The 24491-nt window shown below is 32.7% G+C and overlaps 1 protein-coding gene across 1 annotated transcript in view; it reads left to right on the top strand.

Moving 5' to 3' along the window:
• The window catches only part of LOC148939470 (microfibril-associated glycoprotein 4-like), a 94213-nt gene that overhangs the window by 22325 nt on the left and 47397 nt on the right, over nt 1-24491 (top strand). The window contains exon 2 of the mRNA XM_089107109.1: nt 553-718. Coding sequence (XP_088963235.1) covers nt 553-718 — 166 coding nt within the window. The remainder of the gene's footprint in view (nt 1-552; nt 719-24491) is intronic.

Genomic DNA, 24491 nt, shown 5'->3' with positions numbered 1-24491 from the left:
TTCATATAGCATAATTTGAGTCATGTTTTCAGCAAGTACTAATGAAAAAAATTATTTGGTTATGAAATATGTTTAGAAATGAAATGCTTAAAACATGCTAAAAAAAAAATTTCTATTATGAAAAACAGGATGTTTTGCCACAATCGGTTTGTTTTTCAAGTAGAATTTAGGTTTAGTTAAAATACGTCAGTTGAAGCACTGAACTTGGTTATTGCATAAATTAGCATTAATGCACTAAATTTTTTTTTCCAGCTGTGCTAGGGCGTCAGTACTTTGAAAATGTAAAACAGTTGACCTGATCCAGTTTAATAATGACTCCTCAATGCAGATTTGTATTGACTTGGATAAGAAATCTCTTAAGGTTGAAAATGACGCTTGCATTTGTCTTATAAAATTTCTTTTAAATTTTCTTCTACTAATGAAATGGGATTATTAAAAAAAACAATAAATACAAAATACCCCCTAGCGTGGACAAGTGCTACGCTAGGCGTGAAATTTAACATTATTGGGCTTTTTGAAACCCACTTTTTCTGAATCTGTAGTTTTTTCTAGAATGCTGAAATGCTGGGCAGCTCTTTGGGAGGAGGAGGAGACACAGTATCAGCTTCTTCTTTAAAGCGTATGGTCAGACAAGTCCTAATTGATGCTTTAGATAGTAGCAATACCGAAGAGTCCAGAACAGGAATGAATAAAACTAGACCAGTTGTTGATTTCACAGGTAAGGGCTATCTAGCATATGTAGCAGTGAGCCACATGAGTATGTTTTTGGTACCGTTACAGATTGCAGTTGCGCTTGTTCTGTGCTTCCAGTAATCACTTAAAAGTTTATAGAGCGCTAGTATCTTCAAAAAAGCCTCTTTTGCACTATGTATTGTTTACTGTTCACCGTTTGATTGCGTTAGTTACATAAGAAAACCTTGCCGTACCTTTGAAACCCAACGGGATTACAGACAGTCTGTGGTAAAGCACCAGGGGTGTAATTTACTATGGAGCAGGGGGGAGGGGTTACTGTGCCTCCTTTATACCCCAGTTTGCTCCCCGCGACTCCAGTTTCCCCCCCCCCTCCGGCTAAAATTTAGTTTCTGCAAAAAATTTTGTCAAAACTAAGATAAGCCTGCATAATTCAAACATCCAGAGAAACAGGTCAGTTTTCTTTAGTATATCCTTGCCTTTATGGTACTATATGACTCATCTTTCACTGTCATTTTCACTTGATGTAGGAAAATTGGATCCAACATTGGGGCCCCCCCCCCCCCCCAGGATTTTGACGAAATAGCGCCACTGTAGAGCACACATATTCGTAAAAAGTACGTTTTTGTTTCCACATTACCCGTTTCAACTACTGAGGATTAGAATAAGCTGAATTAACCAGTCAGAAGATTGACATGGAAACTTAGTTTACACAGACGATGAATTTCAATACTACCTTCAATTAAAGAATAAAAGACAGTGTGAGCGTATTGCTTGTAGTTGCGTTCCCAAAATGGAATAAAACATTAGCCCCTTTTCTAAACGATCAAAAAACTATACTGTGTCAATCAGTTGAAATAACCGACGGTAAATGATAATTGTTTATAGAGTATAAAGATTCTTGAAGCTGTACCTCATACAGAGTTTCTATCTTTGCAACTACTACTACTACTGCAAACATTGACAACTCACTGCAGTACTAAACCACCTGGGGCCACCAAGGCTACAAAAAGTCCTCCCCCTACCTACCTCTGTTCAGAGCTACATTCTGTACAGACGCCTGTGACGGTGGCACCATTTAAAACAAATGTCGGGGGGGGGGGGGTAGGGGCAGCATGTATTTTTCAAAATATTGGGGGAGGGGAATTTTTTGGAATATTTCCGATTGAAATACCAAAAATAGGGTATCTTCCGGAGAATATACAAAAAAGAAAAACATTTGTCGATATCTAGGGATTGGGGGGAATTCTGGGGGTAATTCTCCCCCCCCCCAGTGTCAGTTCTTGTGATCCCGTTGACCTCTTTTCACTGTGAAAAAAACCTGTGTGTTTACCATCTGCTTTTGACACTTTTACAGCATCCATCATTTATGTTAGTAGTAAGTATCTATTGAATTCTAGCCGATTATGTTCCTTCTGGTGTTATTTGCTTGCCTTATGTTCCTTGGTACCTTTCCAGAGCATGTACTTATGGATTTGGGTTCCTCCAATGCTATTCTAGGAGCTTATGTTCCTTCCTGTGCTATTACAAGGGCTTATGTTCCTTCCTATGCTATTACAAGGGCTTATGTTCCCTCCCATGCTATTTTTAGGGATTTTGTTCCCCCCCATTCTTTTTTTGGTTCATGATTTCATTCCTAAGGATTTATAAGGCTATTGGCCACTCCGATGCTATTCTAAGTGCTTTTGTTCACTACGAAGATATTCTAGGAGCTGTATTTCATTACTATACTATTACAAGGCTATTGTTCACTTATATGATATTTTCAAGGCTTATGTTCCCTCCCATGCTATTATAGTAGCTTATGTTCATTCCTATGCTATTACAAGGCTTATGTTCCCTCCCATGCTATTTTAAGGGCTTATGTTCCCTCCCATGCGATTTTAAGGGCTTATATTCCCTCCCATGCTATTCTAGGAGCTTGTGCAGTCAGAATTTGTAAATGTATATAATTTTTTTTCTTTCCGTATTTTCAAAAATAAGATACATTTCCTCGAGCGCGTAACTTTTGCTGAGTAAAACTTAAATTTGTTTCTAAACTATTCTATAATAATCCTATTTCATTTTCTTTCATTACCATTAACCAAATTAGCAGTATATAAAAGAGTGGTTATAACACAGAAATAGCAAATAGCTTATCATACTTTTCTATAGATTTATAAAACTTTACCTGTAATTTCTCTTTTAAGCAAGATGTTTTCTAATGCAAAAATCCATTATTTCTTTAAACAAACTCTATATAAACAAATCACTATATCAAAGTTGATGGTTGAACAAACGTTCTTTAACTGGGATGTGTTTTGCACTTAGCTTTGTGCATATTTAATCCTTTATCAAAATAAGCCATCGGGAAGGTTGAATATTAATCCGACAGGTATAATTTGAATGTTAATCGCTCGTTACAAAGTGGATTTCAAATAACCGGATTTTTTTTATCTTAGATGAAGAGAGATATTAACACAGGAAAAAAGATTCTTAATAATTTAAAATGTGACAACGCAGTGTTATCAAAAACATTATTTGGACGAAACCGCTTTGGACATTTCGGCGAAACAGTTAGAGACATTTTAAAAGATGATTTTAGAATGTGTTTTTTCGAAGTTCATTTTGAATTTCTGTTGTGAAATGCAAGAGTTGGAATATTTCAGTAGTGTTTTGTTGTGCTTTACCTTGTCACAGTTACATTCTGTTGATTTTCATAGTTCATTTTGAATTTCTTTCATTGAAATGCAAGAGTTGGAATGTTTCAGTAGTGTTTTGTTGTGCTTTACCTTGTCACAATCACATTCTCTTAATTTTTTAAAGTTCATTTTTGAATTTCTTTCGTGAAATGCCAGAATTGGAATATTTCAGTAGTGTCTTGTCGTGGTCTACCTTGTCACAGCTACATTCTCATGATTTTTCAAAGTTCATTTGGAATTTCTGTCGTGAAATGCAAGAGTTGGAATATTTCAGTAGTGACTTGAAGTGCTTTACCTTGTCACAGTTACATTCTCTTGCTTTTTCGAAGTTCATTTTGAATTTCTGTCGTGAAATGCAAGAGTTGGAAAATTGGGGTCTAAGTCCACCAGCCTGAATGGTGGAAATCCACTAGCACAGTATTGGGGTCTTACTCCACCAGCCCGAATGGTGGAAATCCACTAGCTCAGTATTGGAGTCTTAGTCCACCAGCCTGAATGATGGAAATCCACTAGATCAGTATTGGGATCTTAGTCCACCAACCTGAATGGTGGAAATCCACTAGCTCAGTATTGGGGTCTTAGTCCACCAGCCTGAATGGTGGAAATCCACAGCTTTACCTTGTCACAGTTACATTCTGTTGATTTTCATAGTTCATTTTGAATTTCTTTCATTGAAATGCAAGAGTTGGAATATTTCAGTAGTGTTTTGCTTTGCTTTACCTTGTCACAGTTACATTCTCTGAATTTTTCAAAGTTCATTTTGAATCTCTGTCGTAAAATGCAAGAGTTGGAATATTTCAGTATTGTGTTGTTTTTCACTAATTTTTCAATGCTATATTTTGTATAATTTTAAAAGTTCATTTTGTATTTAATTTCTTTAAATGCAATATTTGGAATATTTCTTTAGTGTTATTATGTGTTTTGACTTATCACAGTTAAATTATCTTGATTTTTCAAAGTTCATTTTGAATTTCTGTCGTGAAATGTAAGAATTGGAATATTTCAGTAGTGTCATGTCGTGGTTTACCTTGTCACAGCTACATTCTCATGATTTTTCAAAGTTCATTTTTAATTTCTGTCGTGAAATGCTAGAGTTGGAATATTTCAGTAGTGACTTGTTGTGCTTTACCTTGTCACACTTACATTCTCTTGATTTTTCGAAGTTCATTTTGAATTTCTGTCGTAAAATGCAAGAGTTGGAATATTTCAGTAGTGTTTTGTTGTGCTATACCTTGTCACAGTTACATTCTCTTAATTTTTCAAAGTTTATTCTGAATTTCTTTCGCGAAATGCAAGAATTGGAATATTTCAGTAATGTCTTGTCGTGGTTTACCTTGTCACAGCTACATTCTCATGATTTTTCAAAGTTCGTTTTGGATTTCTTTCGTTGAAATGCAAGACTTGGAATATTTCAGTAGTGACTTGTTGTGCTTTACCTTGTCACAGTTACATTCTCTTGATTTTTCGAAGTTCATTTTGAATTTCTGTCGTGAAATGTGAGAGTTGGAATATTTCAGTAGTGTTTTGTTGTGCTTTACCTTGTCACAGTTACATTCTGTTGATTTTCATATTTCATTTTGAATTTTTTTCATTGAAATGCAAGAGTTGTAATATTTCAGTAGTGTTTTGTTGTGCTTTACCTTGTCACAGTTACATTCTCTTAATTTTTCAAAGTTCATTTTGAATTTCTTTCGTGAAATGCAAGAATTTGAATATTTCAGTAATGTCATGTCGTGGTTTACCTTGTCACAGCTACATTCTCATGATTTTTCAAAGTTCATTTTGAATTTCGGTCGTTAAATGCAAGAGTTGGAATATTTCAGTAGTGACTTAAAGTGCTTTACCTTGTCACAGTTACAATCTCTTCATTTTTCGAAGTTCATTTTGAATTTCTATCGTGAAATTCAAGAGTTTGAATATTTCTGTAGTGTTTTGTTGTGCTTTAACTTGTCATAGTTACTTTCTGTTGATTTTCAAAATTCATTTTTAATTTATTTAATTGAAATGAAATATTTTGAATATTTCAGTAGTGTTTTGTTTTGATTTAAATTGTAACAGTTACATTCTCTTAATTTTTCAAAGTTCATATTGAATTTCTTTCTTGAAATGCAAGAATTGGAATATTTCAGTAGTGTCTTGTCGTGGTTTACCATGTCACAGCTACATTCTCATGATTTTTCAAAGTTCATTTTGGATTTCTTTCGTTGAAATGCAAGAGTTGGAATATTTCAGTAGTGACTTGTTGTGCTTTACCTTGTCACAGTTACATTCTCTTGATTTTTCGAAGTTCATTTTGAATTTATGTCGTGAAATGCAAGAGTTGGAATATTTCTGTAGAGTTTTGTTATGCTTTACCTTGTCACAGTTACATTCTGTTGATTTTCATAGTTCATTTTGAATTTCTTTCATTGAAATGCAAGAGTTGGAATATTTCAGTAGTGTTTTGTTGTGCTTTACCTTGTCACAGTTACATTCTCTTAATTTTTCAAAGTTCATTTTGAATTTCTTTCGTGAAATGCAAGAATTGGAATATTTCAGTAGTGTCTTGTCGTGGTTTACCTTGTCACAGCTACATTCTCATGATTTTTGAAAGTTCATTTTGAATTTCTGTCGTGAAATGCAAGAGTTGGAATTTTTCAGTAGTGACTTGTTGTGCTTTACCTTGTAACAGCTACATTCTCATGATTTTTCAAAGTTCATATTGAATTTCTGTCGTGAAATGCAAGGGCTGGAATATTTCTTTAGTCTCTTGTTATGCTTTACCTTTTCACAGTTACATTCTGTTGATTTTTCGAAGTTCATTTTGAATTTCTGTCGTGAAATGCAAGAGTTTGAATATTTCAGTAGTGTGTTGTTGTGCTTTACCTTGTCACAGTTACATTTTGTTGATTTTAATAATTCATTTTGAATTTCTTTCATTGAAATGCAAGCGTTGGAATATTTCAGTAGTGTTTTGTTGTGCTTTACATTGTCACAGTTACATTCTCCTAAATTTTCAAAGTTCATTTTGAATTTCTTACGTGAAAAACAAGAATTGGAATATTTCAGTAGTGTCTTGTCGTGGTTTACTTTGTCACAGCTACATTCTCATGATTATTCAAAGTTCATCTTGAATTTCTTTCGTGAAATGCAAGAGTTGGACTATTTCAGTAGTGTCTTGTTGTGCTTTACCTTGTCACAGTTACATTCTCCTGATTTTTCGAAGTTCATTTTGAATTTCTGTCGTGAAATGCAAGAGTTGGAATATTTCAGTAGTGTTTTGTTGTGCTTTACCTTGTCACAGTTACATTCTGTTGATTTTCATAGTTCATTTTGAATTTCTTTCATTGAAATGCAAGAGTTGGAATATTTCAGTAGTGTTTTGTTGTGCTTTACCTTGTCACAGTTACATTCTCTTAATTTTTCAAAGTTCATTTTGAATTTCTTTCGTGAAATGCAAGAATTGGAATATTTCAGTAGTGTCTTGTCGTGGTTTACCATGTCACAGTTACATTCTCATGATTTTTCAAAGTTCATCTTGAATTTCTGTCGTGAAATGCAAGAGTTGGAATATTTCAGTAGTGACTTGTTGTGCTTTACCTTGTCACAGTTACATTCTCTTGATTTTTTGAAGTTCATTTGGAATTTCTGTCGTTAAATGCAAGAGTTGGAATATTGCAGTAGTGTTTTGTTGTGCTTTACCTTGTCACAGTTACATTCTCTTGATTTTCATAGTTCATTTTGAATTTCTTTCATTGAAATGCAAGAGTTGGAATATTTCAGTAGTGTTTAGTTGTGCTTTACCTTGTCACAGTTACATTCTCTTAATTTTTCAAAGTTCATTTTGAATTTCTTTCGTGAAATGCAAGAATTGGAATATTTCAGTAGTGTCTTGTCGTGGTTTTACCTTGTCACAGTTACATTCTCTTGATTTTTCGAAGTTCATTTTGAATTTCTGTCGTGAAATGCAAGAGTTGGAATATTTCAGTAGAGTTTTGTTGTGCTTTACCTTGTCACAGTTACATTCTCTTAATTTTTCAAAGTTCATTTTGAATTTCTTTCGTGAAATGCAAGAATTGGAATATTTCAGTAGTGTCTTGTCGTGGTTTACCTTGTCACAGCTACATTCTCTTGATTTTTCAAAGTTCATTTTGAATTTCTGTTGTGAAATGCAAGAGTTGGAATATTTCAGTAGTGAGTTGTTGTGCTTTACCTTGTCACAGTTACATTCTGTTGATTTACATAGTTCATTTTGAATTTGTTTCCTTGAAATGCAAGAGTTGGAATATTTCACTAGTGTTTTGTTGTGCTTTACCTTGTCACAGATACATTTTCGAAGTTTTTCTAAGTTAAGTTTGGATTTCTTTCGTGAAATGCAAGAATTGGAATATCGTTTCTTCAACTGAAAGTAAGGACCAATATCAATACTTAAACCTTGGATACACAATACAGATACTTCATTCAAAAAATTATGAAAAAATCGCAAGTAAGTAACAAACTCTTTCTTGAATTCTCCATTTGGATGCACAATACAGAAATTTAATTCAAGAAATTATGGAAAAAAATGTAAGTAAGTAAGTAACAAACTCTATGCTTTTTCTGCATCAATTGTCGGATATGTTGAATAAAATATGCAAAGTCGACATAGCTTTATTTCATTTTTTAAGGTTAATTTAGACGAGGTTACGTGCGCGCACGTAACCTCTAAGTATCTGTACCTAGCGCGCACGTAAAGTATCTGTATTGTGTATCCAAGGTTTAAGTTTTGATGTTGCTCCTTACTTTCAGTTGAAGAAACGATATTCCAATTCTTGCATTTCACGTAAGAAATTCAAAATGAACTTTGAAAAATTAAGAGAATGTAACTGTGACAAGGTAAAGCACAACAAAACACTATTGAAATATTCCAACTCTTGCATTTCAATGAAAGAAATTCAAAATGAACTATGAAAATCAACATAATGTAACTGTGACAAGGTAAAGCACAACAAAACTCTACTGAAATATTCCAACTCTTTCATTTCAAGACAGAAATTCAAAATGAACTTCGAAAAATCAAGAGAATGTAACTGTGACAAGGTAAAGCACAACAAGTCACCACTGAAATATTACAACTCTTGCATTTCAACGAAAGAAATCCAAAATGAACTTTGAAAAATCATGAGAATCTAGCTGTGACAAGGTAAAACCACGACAAGACACTACTGAAATATTCCAATTCTTGCATTTCACGAAAGAAATTCAAAATGAACTTTGAAAAATTAAGAGAATGTAACTGTGACAAGGTAAAGCACAACAAAACACTGCTAAAATATTCCAACTCTTGCATTTCAATGAAAGAAATTCAAAATGAACTATGAAAATCAACAGAATGTAACTGTGACAAGGTAAAGCACAACAAAAGACTACGGAAATATTCCAACTCTTGCATTTCACGACAGAAATTCAAAATGAACTTCGAAAAATCAAGAGAATGTAGCTGTGACAAGGTAAAGCACAACAAGTCACTACTGAAATATTCCAACTCTTGCATTTCACGACAGAAATTCAAGATGAACTTTGAAAAATCATGAGAATGTAGCTGTGACAAGGTAAACCACGACAAGACACTACTGAAATATTCCAATTCTTGCATTTCACGAAAGAAATTCAAAATGAACTTTGAAAAATTAAGTGAATGTAACTGTGACAAGGTAAAGCACAACAAAACACTACTGAAATATTCCAACTCTTGCATTTCAATGAAAGAAATTCAAAATCAGCTATGAGAATCAACAGAATGTAACTGTGACAAGGTAAAGCACAACAAAACACTACTGAAATATTCCAAGTCTTGCATTTCACGACAGAAATTCAAAATGAACTTCGATAAATCAAGAGAATGTAACTGTGACAAGGCAAAGCACAACAAGTCACTACTGAAATATTCCAACTCTTGCATTTCACGACAGAAATTCAAAATGAACTTTTAAAAATCATGAAAATGTAGCTGTGACAAGGTAAACCACGACATGACACTACTGAAATATTCCAATTCTTGCATTTCACGAAAGAAATTCAAAATGAACTTTGAAAAATTAAGAGAATGTAACTGTGACAAGGTAAAACACAACAAAACACTACTGAAATATTCCAACTCTTGCATTTCAATGAAAGAAATTCAAAATTAACTATGAGAATCAACAGAATGTAACTGTGACAAGGTAAAGCACAACAAAACACTACTGAAATATTCCAACTCTTGCATTTCACGACAGAAATTCAAAATGAACTTCGAACAATCAAGAGAATGTAACAGTGACAAGGTAGCACAACAAAACACTACTGAAATATTCCAACTCTTGCATTTCAATGAAAGAAATTCAAAATGAACTATGAAAATCAACAGAATGTAACTGTGACAAGGTAAAGCACAACAAAACACTACTGAAATATTCCAACTCTTGCATTTCACGACAGAAATTCAAAATGAACTTCGAAAAATTAGGAGAATGTAACTGTGACAAGGTAAAGCACAACAAATCACTACTGAAATATTCCAACTCTTGCATTTCACGACAGAAATTCAAGATGAACTTTGAAAAATCATGAGAATGTAGCTGTTACAAGGTAAACCACGACAAGACACTACTGAAATATTCCAATTCTTGCATTTCACGACAGAAATTCAAGATGCACTATAAAAATAAAGAGAATGTAACTGTGACAAGGTAAAGCACAACAAAACACTACTGAAATATTCCAACTCTTGCATTTCAATGAAAGAAATTCAAAATGAATTATTAAAATCAACAGAATGTAACTGTGACAAGGTAAAGCACAACGAAACACTACTGAAATATTCAAACTCTTGCATTTCACGACAGAAATTCAAGATGAACTTTGAAAAATCATGATAATGTAGCTGTGACAAGGTAAACCACGACAAGACACTACTGAAATATTCCAATTCTTGCATTTCACGAAAGAAATTCAAAATGAACTTTGAAAAATTAAGAGAATGTAACTGTGACAAGGTAAAACACAGCAAAACACTACTGAAATATTCAACCTCTTGCATTTCAATGAAAAAAATTCAAAATGAACTAGGAAAATCAACAAAATGTAACTGTGACAAGGTAAAGCACAACAACACACTACTGAAATATTCCAACTCTTGGATTTCACGACAGAAATTCAAGAGGAACTTTGAAAAATCAAGAGAATGTAGCTGTGACAAGCTAAACCACAACAAAACACTACTGAAATGTTCCAATTCTTGCATTTCACGAAAGAAATTCAAAATGAACTTTGAAAAATTAATAGAATGTAACTGTGGCAAGGTAAAGCACAACAAAACAATACTGAAATATTCCAACTCTTGCATTTCAATGAAAGAAATTCAAAATGAACTATGAAAATCAACAGAATGTAACTGTGACAAGGTAAAGCACAACAAAACACTACTGAAATATTCCAACTCTTGCATTTCACGACAGAAATTCAAAATGAACTTCGAAAAATCAAGAGAATGTAACTGTGACAAGGTAAAGCACAACAAGTCACTACTGAAATATTCCAACTCTTGCATTTCACGACAGAAATTCAAAATGAACTTTGAAAAATCATGAGAATGTAGCTGTGATAAGGTAAACCACGACATGACACTACTGAAATATTCCAATTCTTGCATTTCGCAAAAGAAATTCAAAATTAACTTTGAAAAATTAAGAGAATGTAACTGTGATAAGATAAAGCACAACAAAACACTACTGAAATTTTCCAACTCTCGCATTTCAATGAACGAAATTCAAAATTAACTAGCAAAATCAACAGAATGTAACTGTAACAAGGTAAAGCACAACAAAACACTACTGAAATATTCCAACTCTTGCATTTCACGACAGAAGTTCAAAATGAGCTTCGAACAATCAAGAGAATGTAACTGTGACAAGGTAGCACAACAAAACACTACTGAAATATTCCAACTCTTGCATTTCAATGAAAGAAATTCAAAATGAACTATGAAAATCAACAGAATGTAACTGTGACACGGTAAAGCACAACATAACAATACTGAAATATCCCAACTCTTGAATGTCACGACATAAATTCAAAATGAACTTCGAAAAATCAGGAGAATGTAACTGTGACAAGGTAAAGCACAACAATTCACTACTGAAATATTCCAACTCTTGCATTTCACGACAGAAATTCAATATGAACTTTGAAAAATCATGAGAATGTAGCTGTTACAAGGTAAACCACAACAAAAGACTACTGAAATATTACGACTTTTTCATTTCAAGACAGAAATTCAAAATGAACTTTGAAAAATTAATAGAATGTAACTGTGACAAGGTAAAGCACAACAAAACAATACTTAAATATTCCAACTCTTGCATTTCAATAAAAGAAATTCAAAATGAACTATGAAAATCAACAGAATGTAACTGTGACAAGGTAAAGCACAACAAGTCACTACTGAAATATTCCAACTCTTGCATTTCACGACAGAAATTCAAAATGAAATTTGAAAAATTAAGAGAATGTAACTATGATAAGGTAAAGCACAACAAAACACTACTGAAATATTCCAACTCTTGCATTTCAATGAAAGAAATTCAAAATGAACTAGGAAAATCAACAGAATGTAACTGTGACAAGGTAAAGCACAACAAAACACTACTGAAATATTCCAACTCTTGCATTTCACGACAAAAGTTCAAAATGAGCTTCGAACAATCAAGAGAATTTAACTGTGACAAGTTAGCACAACAAAACACTACTGAAATATTCCAACTCTTGCATTTCAATGAAAGAAATTCAAAATGAACTATGAAAATCAACAGAATGTAACTGTGACAAGGTAAAGCACAACAAAACACTACTGAAATATTCCAACTCTTGCATTTCACGACAGAAATTCAAAATGAACTTCGAAAAATCAGGAGAATGTAACTGTTACAAGGTAAAGCACAACAACTCACTACTGAAATATTCCAACTCTTGCATTTCACGACAGAAATTCAAAATGAACTTTGAAAAATCATGAGAATGTAGCTGTTACAAGTTAAACCACGACAAGACACTACTGAAATATTCCAATTCTTGCATTTCAAGAAAGAAATTCAAAATGAACTTTCAAAATTAAGAGAATGTAACTGTGACAAGGTAAAGCACAACAAAACACTACTGAAATATTCCAACTCTTGCATTTCAATGATAGAAATTCAAAATGAATTATGAAAATCAACAGAATGTAACTGTGACAAGGTAAAGCACACCGAAACACTACTGAAATATTCAAACTCTTGCATTTCACGACAGAAATTCAAGATGAACTTTGAAAAATCATGAGAATGTAGCTGTGACAAGGTAAACCACGACAAGACACTACTGAAATATTCCAATTCTTGCATTTCACGAAAGAAATTCAAAACGAACTTTGAAAATTAAGCGAATGTAACTGTGACAAGGTAAAGCACAACAAAACACTACTGAAATATTCCAACTCTTGCATTTCAATGAAAGAAATTCAAAATGAACTATGAAAATCAACAGAATGTAACTGTGACAATGTAAAGCACAACAAAACACTACTTAAATATTCCAACTCTTGCATTTCACGACAGAAATTCAAGATGAACTTTAAAAATTATGAGAATGTAACTGTGACAAGGTAAAGCACAACAAAACACTACTGAAATATTCCAACTCTTGCATTTCAATGAAAGAAATTCAAAATGAATTATGAAAATCAACAGAATGTAACTGTGACAAGGTAAAGCACAACAAAACACTACTGAAATATTCAAACTCTTACATTTCACTACAGAAATTCAAGATGAACTTTGAAAAATCATGAGAATGTAGCTGTGACAAGGTAAACCACGACAAGACACTACTGAAATATTCCAATTCTTGCATTTCACGAAAGAAATTCAAAACGAACTTTGAAAATTAAGCGAATGTAACTGTGACAAGGTAAAGCACAACAAAACACTACTGAAATATTCCAACTCTTGCATTTCAATGAAAGAAATACAAAATGAACTATGAAAATCAACAGAATGTAACTGTGACAAGGTAAAGCACAACAAAACACTTCTGAAATATTCCAACTCTTGCATTTCACGACAGAATATTCAAGATGAACTTTGAAAAATCATGAGAATGTAGCTGTGACAAGGTAAACCACGACAAGACACTACTGAAATATTCCAATTCTTGCATTTCACGAAAGAAATTCAAAATGAACTTTGAAAAATTAAGAGAATGTAACTGTGACAAGGTAAAGCACAACAAAACACTACTGAAATATTCCAACTCTTGCATTTCAATGAAAGAAATTCAAAATGAACTATGAAAATCAACAGAATGTAACTTTTACAAGCTAAACCACAACAAAAAACTACTGAAATATTCCAACTCTTGCATTTCACGACAGAAATTCAAAATGAACTTAGAAAAATCAAGAGAATGTAACTGTGACAAGGTAAAGCACAACAAGTCCCTACTGAAATATGCCAACTCTTGCATTTCACGACAGAAATTCAAAATGAACTTTGAAAAATCATGATAATGTAGCTGTGATAAGGTAAACCACGACATGACACTACTGAAATATTCCAATTCTTGCATTTCACGAAAGAAATTCAAAATGAACTTTGAAAAATTAAGAGAATGTAACTGTGACAAGGTAAAGCACAACAAAACACTACTGAAATATTCCAACTCTTGCATTTCAATTAAAGAAATTCAAATTCAACTAGTAAAATCAACAGAATGTAACTGTGACAAGGTAAAGCACAACAAAACACTACTGAAATATTCCAACTCTTGCATTTCACGACAGAAATTCAAAATGAACTTGGTGGTTTTACCAAGTATATTTATATATATATATATAATATATATATATATATATATAAATATGTATATATATATTTTATATATATATATATATATATATATATATATATATATATATATATATATATATATATATATATATATATATATATATATATATATATATATATATATTTTTATATATATGTTTATATATATATATATATATATATATATATATATATATATATATATATATATATATATATATATATATATATATATATATATATATATATATATATATATATATATATATATATATATATATATATATATATATATATATATATATATATATATATATATATATATATATATATATATATATATATATATATATATATATATATATATATATATATATATATATATATATATATATATATATATATATATATATATACGTGTTAAGAAACAGTTATCACTCCATAATATGCCAAAAAATTATAGTTACCAAACTTTGAAAGCAGTAAAAGTTTTTTTTTTTTTTCAGAATTGCATAAAATGATTCATTTTACTTGTAGATAGAAAATTTATCATCCTTTCATCCTAGGGTAGAAATAACGTAAATAGTAATATTTGTGGGTAGGGGCAATTGCGGGCGGGGCACTCGTAATTGAGTCAAGGTTCAAAGCTATGATATAGGTTTGATACATCAATAAACATTTATTGTAGATATTAAATAATCGTCCCATTGCTTATATTTGAGTCTCTTAACTAAAATGGCGGCTGACCACTGTGTTAAGTGAATGCTGTGAACTTGAGTGCTTCTTCTCTTCTGAATAAGACGATATATGGTTTCAGTCTGCACAGGGGCGGATCCAGGGGGGGGGGGGTTAAAATAGATTGATCCGGAAAAAAAATATTTTAGGGGGGGGGGGCAAAATAGGTTGATCCGATAAACATGAGTTGTGAGCAAGTTTAATTAACGCAAACTTGAGTTTGCGTTAATTAAACGGAGGAAAACGATCACGGAGGAAAACGATTCTCCGTCACGTTTCACAGTTCAGCCTCGAAAATCCCTCGAAATTTTGGAAAGCTTTGTCCCTTTTTAAAGACGCTGCTGGAAATGAACTGTTTCCATACTTACCAAAGTTTTTTCTTACTCTCTGCAGCTTGCCCAATTCAAGTGCTGAAGCAGATAGACAGTTTACGATTTTGTCCGTCATAAAAACCGAAAATTGGTATAAGCTAAATGTCTTGACTGTTTCGGCCCTTATGAAAACAAAGCAACTTGTCCTCAGGTCGTCAAGTGGAGTCCATGACAGGGTGATCCCCAGCGATTTGACTCGGGCTACCAAGAAATGGAAACAGGTGGAGTCAGAATGAGTCAGAATGTAACACTAGTCGATGCTTTAAATTCGGAAGAGGACGAGGACGAGTAAAGCCTTTTAAGTGCAACTTTTTTAATTATGACTACACGTTTTTCTTTTTACTATTAAATTTGTACGATTCACCTGACCTGAAGAGTATTGACAAAATAGTATTTTTTAAACTAATTATTGTATGTTATATAAGTTTTCTTTTTCTTGGCAGCCCTAGTCCAATTAGAGGTGTACTTTTTAACTTAAATAATTTTTCAACTAAACCGGTAGCCGATTACGTCGTTTCCGGTTTGAAGTGACATAGATTAAATTAGTTTTTGATTCCCTAGAATACGAACGAGAAAGAATCTAGAAAAAAAACAGTTTAAAAAAAATCATAAATTAATTGCTTTAAAATCTGCCAGACTTTTAAGTGCAATCAGCATATCCCAAATTTAAAGACCAGTCCAATTAGTGTTTTAAAACTGGCAAATTTCCTCCTAAAAATGTAAAATTGAAGGCTTTAGATTTCAAACCTAAAAATGGAAACTAGGGGACAAATTTCAAAATCCGTCACTTTCAAAAACACCTCAGATTCTTAGCACTTCATCGCCTGAATTGCTTCGTGATGAGTTGTAGCTGTTTGTCTTCGTTGATTGGTTTTCACTTTTTCAATATATCTGAATTCTATGACCTGAAGAATATTGACAAATTTAAAGCCGGGCTTCAACAGCAGAGTTTCCAGAATCCAAGATTCCAGACTGTTGTTTGACGTCTTGCATAGATAGACCGCGTCTGGAATATGAAGCATATCCATTAGTACATCCAAATAATCCAAAAAAAGGATTTTTGAACTTGTAGGTTTCCGGAATTTTCAATCATACTATGAAAACGAAAGATAAGAAAAAAACAGAAAAAAAGAAGAAAAAAGAAAAAAATTTGTGAAAATCGTAATGATTATATTCCTATAGTAAATATCAATGGTTGATGGTGTGCCTGTGGCGTAGCCGCACGCGCAAAAATTTTTTTTGAGCATTTAGTAAAAACAGATGCGATTTAGTAAATTTTTTCTCTCCGATTTAGTAAATTCTTCCAGGTCAGGGTGGCAACCGTGCCTAGTCTATTGCATGTATTAAATCAGTATTTTTTACGCAGTGGAACGATAAACACATAAGTCATATCTATAAAAAAAAGTGAAGATGGAGCATTTTAATAAAGTGTGTTCACATGACAATGTTATTGTAGCATTGAATCCCGCAAGGAGAAGTATTTAAACTATGAAACAAGTACAAGTGGTAGCACTATTACAAATGTATGCATGCATTGTCATGACAGTAAGGAATTAAATTTCTTTGGAATACCGAAAAAATTCAACTCTTATGTTGGGGGTTATGCGAGATTGAGATCTCCAGAGATGATTGCACTCAAAGAGAATACCAACATAAAAATAATCGTTGATGATAGAGGACAAAGCTTTCGGGTATTAGCATTCAACGGAAGGTCAAAAAAAGAAAGGCCCACTCTTCTACTAATATCGTAAACCATATCTTGTCTACGAGCCGAAACTGTTACCTGTGTAAAAATAATGTGATTAGACACAGTGAAATTACCAAAAAAATAAAAAGAGAATTGGCAGAAAATACCACCATGGAATATAAAGATGAATCAATGAAAAAAAAGCACCAGCAATCGTTATCTGCAATTGATCAGACAATCAATAAAGCAAATAATACTAAAGATGTAAAGTACATTGAGCCTGTTGAAGAGACCCAAGTAAAAATTGGGTATGACTCAAAATGGAATAATGATTATTCTACTGATTACGAACTAAGAGAAGACAATAGCTACAATATCAAGAGAGAACATGGTGAACTATTTTATGGAACAGATTCGTTAATTTAAACGAGGTTACGTGCGCGCACGTAACCTCGTCTAAATTAACCTTAAAAAATGAAATAAAGCTGTGTCGACTTTGCATATTTTATTCAACGTATCTGACAAATGATGCTGAAAAAGCATTTATTCACTCTGATATTTAGATTTTGTTAATTATAATTGTTGTAACTGATAAAAGATGTTGATAAAAATAAATTATTCACTCTGGTACTTTGTCAATTTTGTCAATTTTATCCCATGTACCCGAGAAAGGGATGCTGATATAGAATTTAATCAATCTGATACTTAGATTTTGTCAATTTTATCCCCTTGTGCCTGAGAAAGGGATGTTGATATAGCATTTAATCAATCTGATACTTAGATTTTCTCAATTTTATCCGATATTTTATCCTATGTATCCGAGAATACGATGTTGATATAGAATTTAGTCACTCTGATACTTAGATTTTGTCAATTTTATCCGACATATCCGATAAACGATGTTGTTAAAGCATTTATTCATTCTGAAATTTAGATTTTGTCAATTTTATTTGATGTATCTGACAAAGGATGTTGATAAAAAAAAATTATTTACTCTGACACTTAGATTCTGTCAATTTTATCCGATGTATCTGACAAAAGATGTTGATAAATAAAATTTATTCACTCTAACACTTAGATTTTGTCAACTTTTTCCTATGTATCCGAGAAATGGATATTGATATAGAATTTAATCACTCTTATACTTAGATTTTGTGAAATTGCTGTATTGTCTGTCTAAGAAGCGACTTCAATCGATAATGAATGTTAATAAAAAAAAATTCAATTTTTTTTTCATAATTTTCTGAATTAAATTTCTGTATTGTGTATCCAAGAGGTGAATTCAAGAAAGAGTTTGTTACTTACTTACTTACTTACTTACTTACTTTCAATTTTTTCATAATGACATAATGACATATCCAACGAGGGATGTTGATAAGGAATTTATTCATTCTGATACCTAGATTTTGTCAATGTTATCCCATGTATCTGACAATAGATGTATGCAAATTCCTTTTCTTACATCTCCGATGTTTTAATAGACATTCTAAACGTTTGATATGCTAGCTTTTTCTAAAAATAATGAACACATAACAATGTAATGCATAATATATTTTTAATGAAATAATGCTATGTAGAATATTAATACAAAAATATATTATGATACATTACTAATATCAATGATCAATTTTGGACATTTTGAATCTGTTCCATAAAATAGTTCACCATGTTCTCTCTTGATATTGTAGCTATTGTCTTCTCTTAGTTCGTAATCAGTAGAATAATCAATATTCCATTTTGAGTCATACACAATTTTTACTGGTGTGTCATCAACAGGCTCAATATGCTTTTCGTCTTTGGTATTATTTGGTCCATTGACTGTTTGATCAAGTTACGTTTGCTGGTGCTTTTTTTTTCATCGATTCATCTTTATATTCCATAGTGATATTTTCTGCCAATGCCCTTTTTATTTTTCTGGCAATTTTACTGTTTATAATCACATTATTCTCAAAAAGGTAAGACATTCGGAACGTAGACGAGATATGGTTTACGATATTAGTAGAAGAGTAGGCCTTTCTTTTTTTGACCTTCCGTTGAATGCTTATACCCGAAAGCTAACGATTGGATGTATCAGTAGGTAATGTGTTACCTGCAACAGTAGCAAGGAGTTGTCCTCTATCATCAACGACTATTTTTATGTTGGCATTCTCTTTGAGTGCAATCATCTCTGGAGATCTCAATCTCCCATAACCACCAAAATAAGAGTTGAATTTTTTCGGTATGCCAAAGAAATTTAATTCCTTACTGTCATGACAATGCATGCATACATTTCCAATAGTGCTACCACTTGTAATTGTTTCATAGTTTAAATACTTCTCCTTGTCGGCATTCAATGCAACAATAACATTGTCATGTGAACACAGTTTACTAAAATGCTCCATCTTCACTTTTTTTTTAAAGATATGACTTATGTGTTTATCGTTCCACTGCTTAAAAAATACTGATTTAATAGATGCAATAGACTAGGCAGTGTCGATAACCGGACATAGAATACCAGTGGGAAAGCCACATCATGTCTCTGAGCAATCATAGAGTACAATTGTTAGAGCCGTAAGCATATTTTGTCATTTTAAGATGCGTAAAAAAAAAAAATAAAGTTGAATAATTTCGAAGTTAAAAAAAGATAGTTTGTTTTTATGAAAAAAATATTGAATTAGAACCATCAGTCCTCATCATTATGAGTATCCAAAACTGGACTTAAGTTTCAGATTTGAATTAGAGAATTGTATTTTCTATAATTTTCTTACAACAAAAAAAACTACAGTTTATGGTCAAAAACCCTTATTAGCTCAGATTTTACTGAAATAGTTTTATTTTTCGATCCAAAAATGGACTCAAGTTTCACATTTGAACCAGAGAATTGTATTTTACATAATTTTCTTACAAAAAGCTAGAGTTTACGGTCAAAAACCCTTATTAGCTGAGATTTTAAGGAAATAGTTTTATTTTTCGATCCAAAAATGGACTTAAGTTTCACATTTGAACCAGAGAATTTTATTTTCCATAATTTTCTTACAAAAAGCTAGAGTTTACGGTCATAAACCCTTATTCAATCAGATTTCAGGCTACCAATTCGCCCCCCCACTATCAAACTATAACTACGCTAAGACACCCCTCTGTCATCGTCCCATCTCCCCCAAAACACTTTTCAGCCATTTCTAGTTAAAATTTTTATTTCAACTCATTCATTCGGGTTTTTTCGCAAGCAATTCGCCCCCCCCCCACTATCACAATATAACTATGCTACGACACCCCTTCGTCATCGATCCATCTCCCCCAAAACACTTTTCAGCCATTTCTAGTTAAAATTTTTATTTCAATTCCTTCATTTGGGTTTTTCGCTAGCAATTAGTCCCCCACTATCACACTATAACTACGCTAAGACATTCTGATGCCATCAACCCATCTCCCCCAAAACATGTTTCAGCCATTTCTCGTTAAAAATTTTATTTTCAAGTCATCCAATCGGTTTTTTTTAGTAATACGCCCCCAAACTCTCAAACTATAACTGCTCTATGACAGCCGGCTGCCATCGCACTATATCCCAAAAAAAGTATTTTTTCAGAGATTTATTGTTCAAATTTTTATTTCAACTCATTCATTTGGGTTTTTTGCTAGCAATTCGCCCCCCACTATAACTACGTTAAGAAACCCCTTTGTCATCGACCCATCTCCCCCAAAACACTTTTCAGCAATTTATAGTTAAATATTTATTTCAACTACTGTACTTGGGTTTTTCGCTAGCAATTCGACCCCCTTCACTATCACACTATAACTATGCCAAGACACCCTTCTGCGATCAACCCATCTCCCCCAAAACACTTTTCAGCCATTTCTCGTTAACAATTTTATTTTCAAGTCATCCACTCGGGTTTTTTTGTAAGCAATACACCCCCAAACTATCACACTATAAATACTCTATGACAGCCGGCTGCCATCGCACTATCTCCCCCAAAAATTATTTTTTCAGAGATTTCTAGTTAAAAATGTTTTTTCAACTCATTCGTTTGGGTTTTTTGCTAGCAATTCATCCCCCACTATCACACTTTAACTACGCTAAGACACCCCTCTGTCATCGACCCATCTCCCCCTAAACACTTTTCAGCCATTTATAGTTAAAAATTTTATTTCAACTCATTCATTTGGGTTTTTCGCTAGCCATTCGCCCCCCCCCCACTATCACACTATAACTACGCTAAAACATCCTTTTGTCATCAACCCATCTCCCCCAAAACACTTTTCAGCCATTTTCGTTAAAAATTTTATTTTCAAGTCATCCACTCGGGTTTTTTGTAAGCAATACGACTCCCACTATCACACTATAACTACTCTAAGACATCCTTCTGCCATCAAGCCATCTCCCCCAAAAAACTTTTCAGACATTACTAGTTTAAATTGTTATTTCAGGCCATTAAATTGGGTTTTTAGCTAGCGATTCGCCCCCCACTATCACACTATAACTACGCTAAGACATCCTTCTGCCATCAACCCATCACTCCCAAAACACTTTTCAGCCATTTTTAGTTAAAAATTATCATAGAATTCGTTCTGGAACAAATGGACTAAATTTCCTTGCATTCTCATATAAGCTTTCTAATTCAAGTGGTTCAATTCCCCTGTCCCCTCTTTGCAGGCATTGTAATATGAATAATGAAACAATTGACCATTGCCTATTTGAATGTAATATGCTGACGTCTGAACAACATACCTTGCTTTCTAAACTGTTAAACTACTTCAAACACCACAAAATCCCACTATCAGCCAAGAGCCTAGCCAACTATACCTGCACACAGAGCATAGAAATCGACATCTATCATCTTATATTTGAACTCCTATAGTCGAAATATCTGCTGAAAGATATCTGAATATATCTAATAAATATGAGGCAATAAAGCCAGTAGCTCTTTAGCCCACAGAGTTAAGCAAAAGGAAAAGGTCTAAATAGTTTTACTGAAAAGCCCGCCTGCTGTTAAATAGAAGAAGAAGAGTTAAAAATTTTCTTTCAACTCATTCATTCGGGTTTTTTCGCAATCAATTCGGCCCAGAGTACAGCACTATAAGTACTCTAAAACACACCGCTGCCATCACCCCACCACTTGTGTATTATACAGAACACATCGAAGAAATAAAGCTATCCGTTATTAAAATTCTTTTCTTGCCATCTACATCTCTCTTAGTATCAAATTTTTATTTTACTATAACGTTAAACTCTATTTAAATTGATAACACTATTCAAACGCAACTTGTATATTATACAGAAAACATCGAAGAAGTAAGGCTAGGTCAACTCATAAGACCATTTAATTATCTTTACCCATTTCCAAAAATTGATATTGTTCCAAATTTATAATAAATAAGGTATGAGTTAACAACCCCAAGGGGTTACCTTAACTGATAATCACCAATTCGCAAATGCTATACCCCGTTTTTCTCTACCTTCATACGTTCCAATTCGCAAATTCTATCTAGCTCTGTTTTTTCCCTATTATTCAATTAATATCGTTCGTATAGTCCAATTCGCAAATGCTAAACTCTTTTTTTTCTCCACCTTCATAGGATCCAATTCGCAAATGCTATCTACCGACACATTCATAACGAACTATTCTTGGCTAAAGGCAATTTTCCCTAAAAATCAGAAACCATTCTTGATAGCGCATACTTCAAAGAAATGGAACAGTGGATAATGCATGGGTGATAGACAGCTTTTCTTACAAAATCATTCCTAAATACGCAATTTGACAATTTCTAGTTTTCGATTTAAAAAAAAAAACAATTATACTGTCAAAACATGTGTGACCACTTTATAGGTTCGCTCGCTTTTTACAGTGTGCACGTGAAACTGTAGTGTGTACCATGTGAGGGAGTACTGACTCTTTGAAAAGGTGTAGAGCATCAAGCAAATGGTATGGGAATTCCTAGGGCCTCAAGCAAATTCCATATATACAATCTACTAATGTGGCGTGGGCATTAACTATCGTCATTGAAGCTTTTCAATCTGCTGGATCAAATGTCTATTAATAACTTTTAAAACTCAAGCCTAAACGGAACTGATAATTCACACACTACTTGACAATCTAAGCTTGAAATTTAAGTCAAGTTGTCTTTTCCCTTTCTTTGAACAGCACTATTTTTCTCTTATACCTTTATTTAAATCATCTCTTAGTCTATTTAATTTGATTATGTTGAGCAATTTACTTCCTACTGAAATCAAGCTAATACCTCTATAATTACTGCAGTATCTTTCTTATAAATAGATTTAGTTAAAGTTCTCCGGAAATCTCTAGTTTCTATTTACCAGGAATCGTGTCCATGTTCAATATCTTATGTTATAGCCACCATATTTCAAAAATGCATGCAGCATAATATCAGTACCTACATCCTTTTGCATTTGTTAGTCCTTTTAACTGCGCCTCTGTCTGCTCATTACTGAATAAATGTTCGTTCACTTTTAAATCATCCAGATATTCTGAGTATTTTCCTTTTAAACTGCATAACCCACACTCAAAATTTTAATTTCAAGTGTTTATGTATAATTTTTTTAATTAAATAGTTTAGGTTTATGTAAATAGTTGAGTTAATAGGTAAGTAGTTACGTGGACTTTCGCGTGATCGCAAACCTTCACAGGTTTTCTCCAGCGTGAAAGTGTTGTTTAATTTATTTATTTGTTTATGAATGTGGATTAATAAACTTATGAACTCAAAATTTTAAGCCCATCGTTTCTTAACACTATCCTTATCAATAATTGAAATAATTTCTATCTTGAATTAGGACTTGTCAAAACTGACTACTTCCTTTAAACTCCTTAATATATTAAAATATTATATTACTATTATGTCGTCTAATTTCATCTTCCTTAGCAGTTCATTCAAAGCCTCTCTTTTCCCGTCTCCTTAATTCATACTGTAAGAGTTTATCCACTTTCCTTGAATTCCTCTTATTCTTGTTAAATCTATCACTCAGGAGCTTTTTATCCAAAAATTCTCTATTCTACCAAACTTTGGAGTCGCTAAAATTCCTAGCTGCCTTTATAAATTTTCTTCTCAAACACCCTCTGCTGCTTCACAAATTGTTTTCTTAAAATCACGCCGTTTTTCTTCTACATTATCAAGATTCTAAACTCTCCAATTGCATATCCTACTGTTAGAACATTTCTCTCAAATTCTTATCCTAAAATCTATCAACCTCATCAAGTCATTGTTCTGGCTAGGTGTCAGGAGCTTTTTGAGTTAAGAAGTATGTTCCTTAAAGGTGATATACTTGAGTTTCTGGGGATCCTGCAGACGAAATTAAAAAAGACAATCATCCAGGTTTTTAGATATGCTAATAAAGTGGTAAAAAGAGTAGAGTAAAAGTAATGTGTACTATGGAATACTTTATCGCATGATCGTGCTAGGTTTAAATGAAAAAAAAAATTGTATGCATGATGTTGACGTTGTAAGGAAAAGAGAGTAATATAAGTTCGTG

The sequence above is a fragment of the Artemia sp. Qi Xiang Cuo genome, chromosome 21, assembly GCF_049724085.1.
Source record: "Artemia sp. Qi Xiang Cuo chromosome 21, ASM4972408v1, whole genome shotgun sequence".
NCBI lineage: Eukaryota > Metazoa > Arthropoda > Branchiopoda > Anostraca > Artemiidae > Artemia > Artemia sp. Qi Xiang Cuo.
This window is presented reverse-complemented; position numbering and strand designations above follow the sequence as displayed.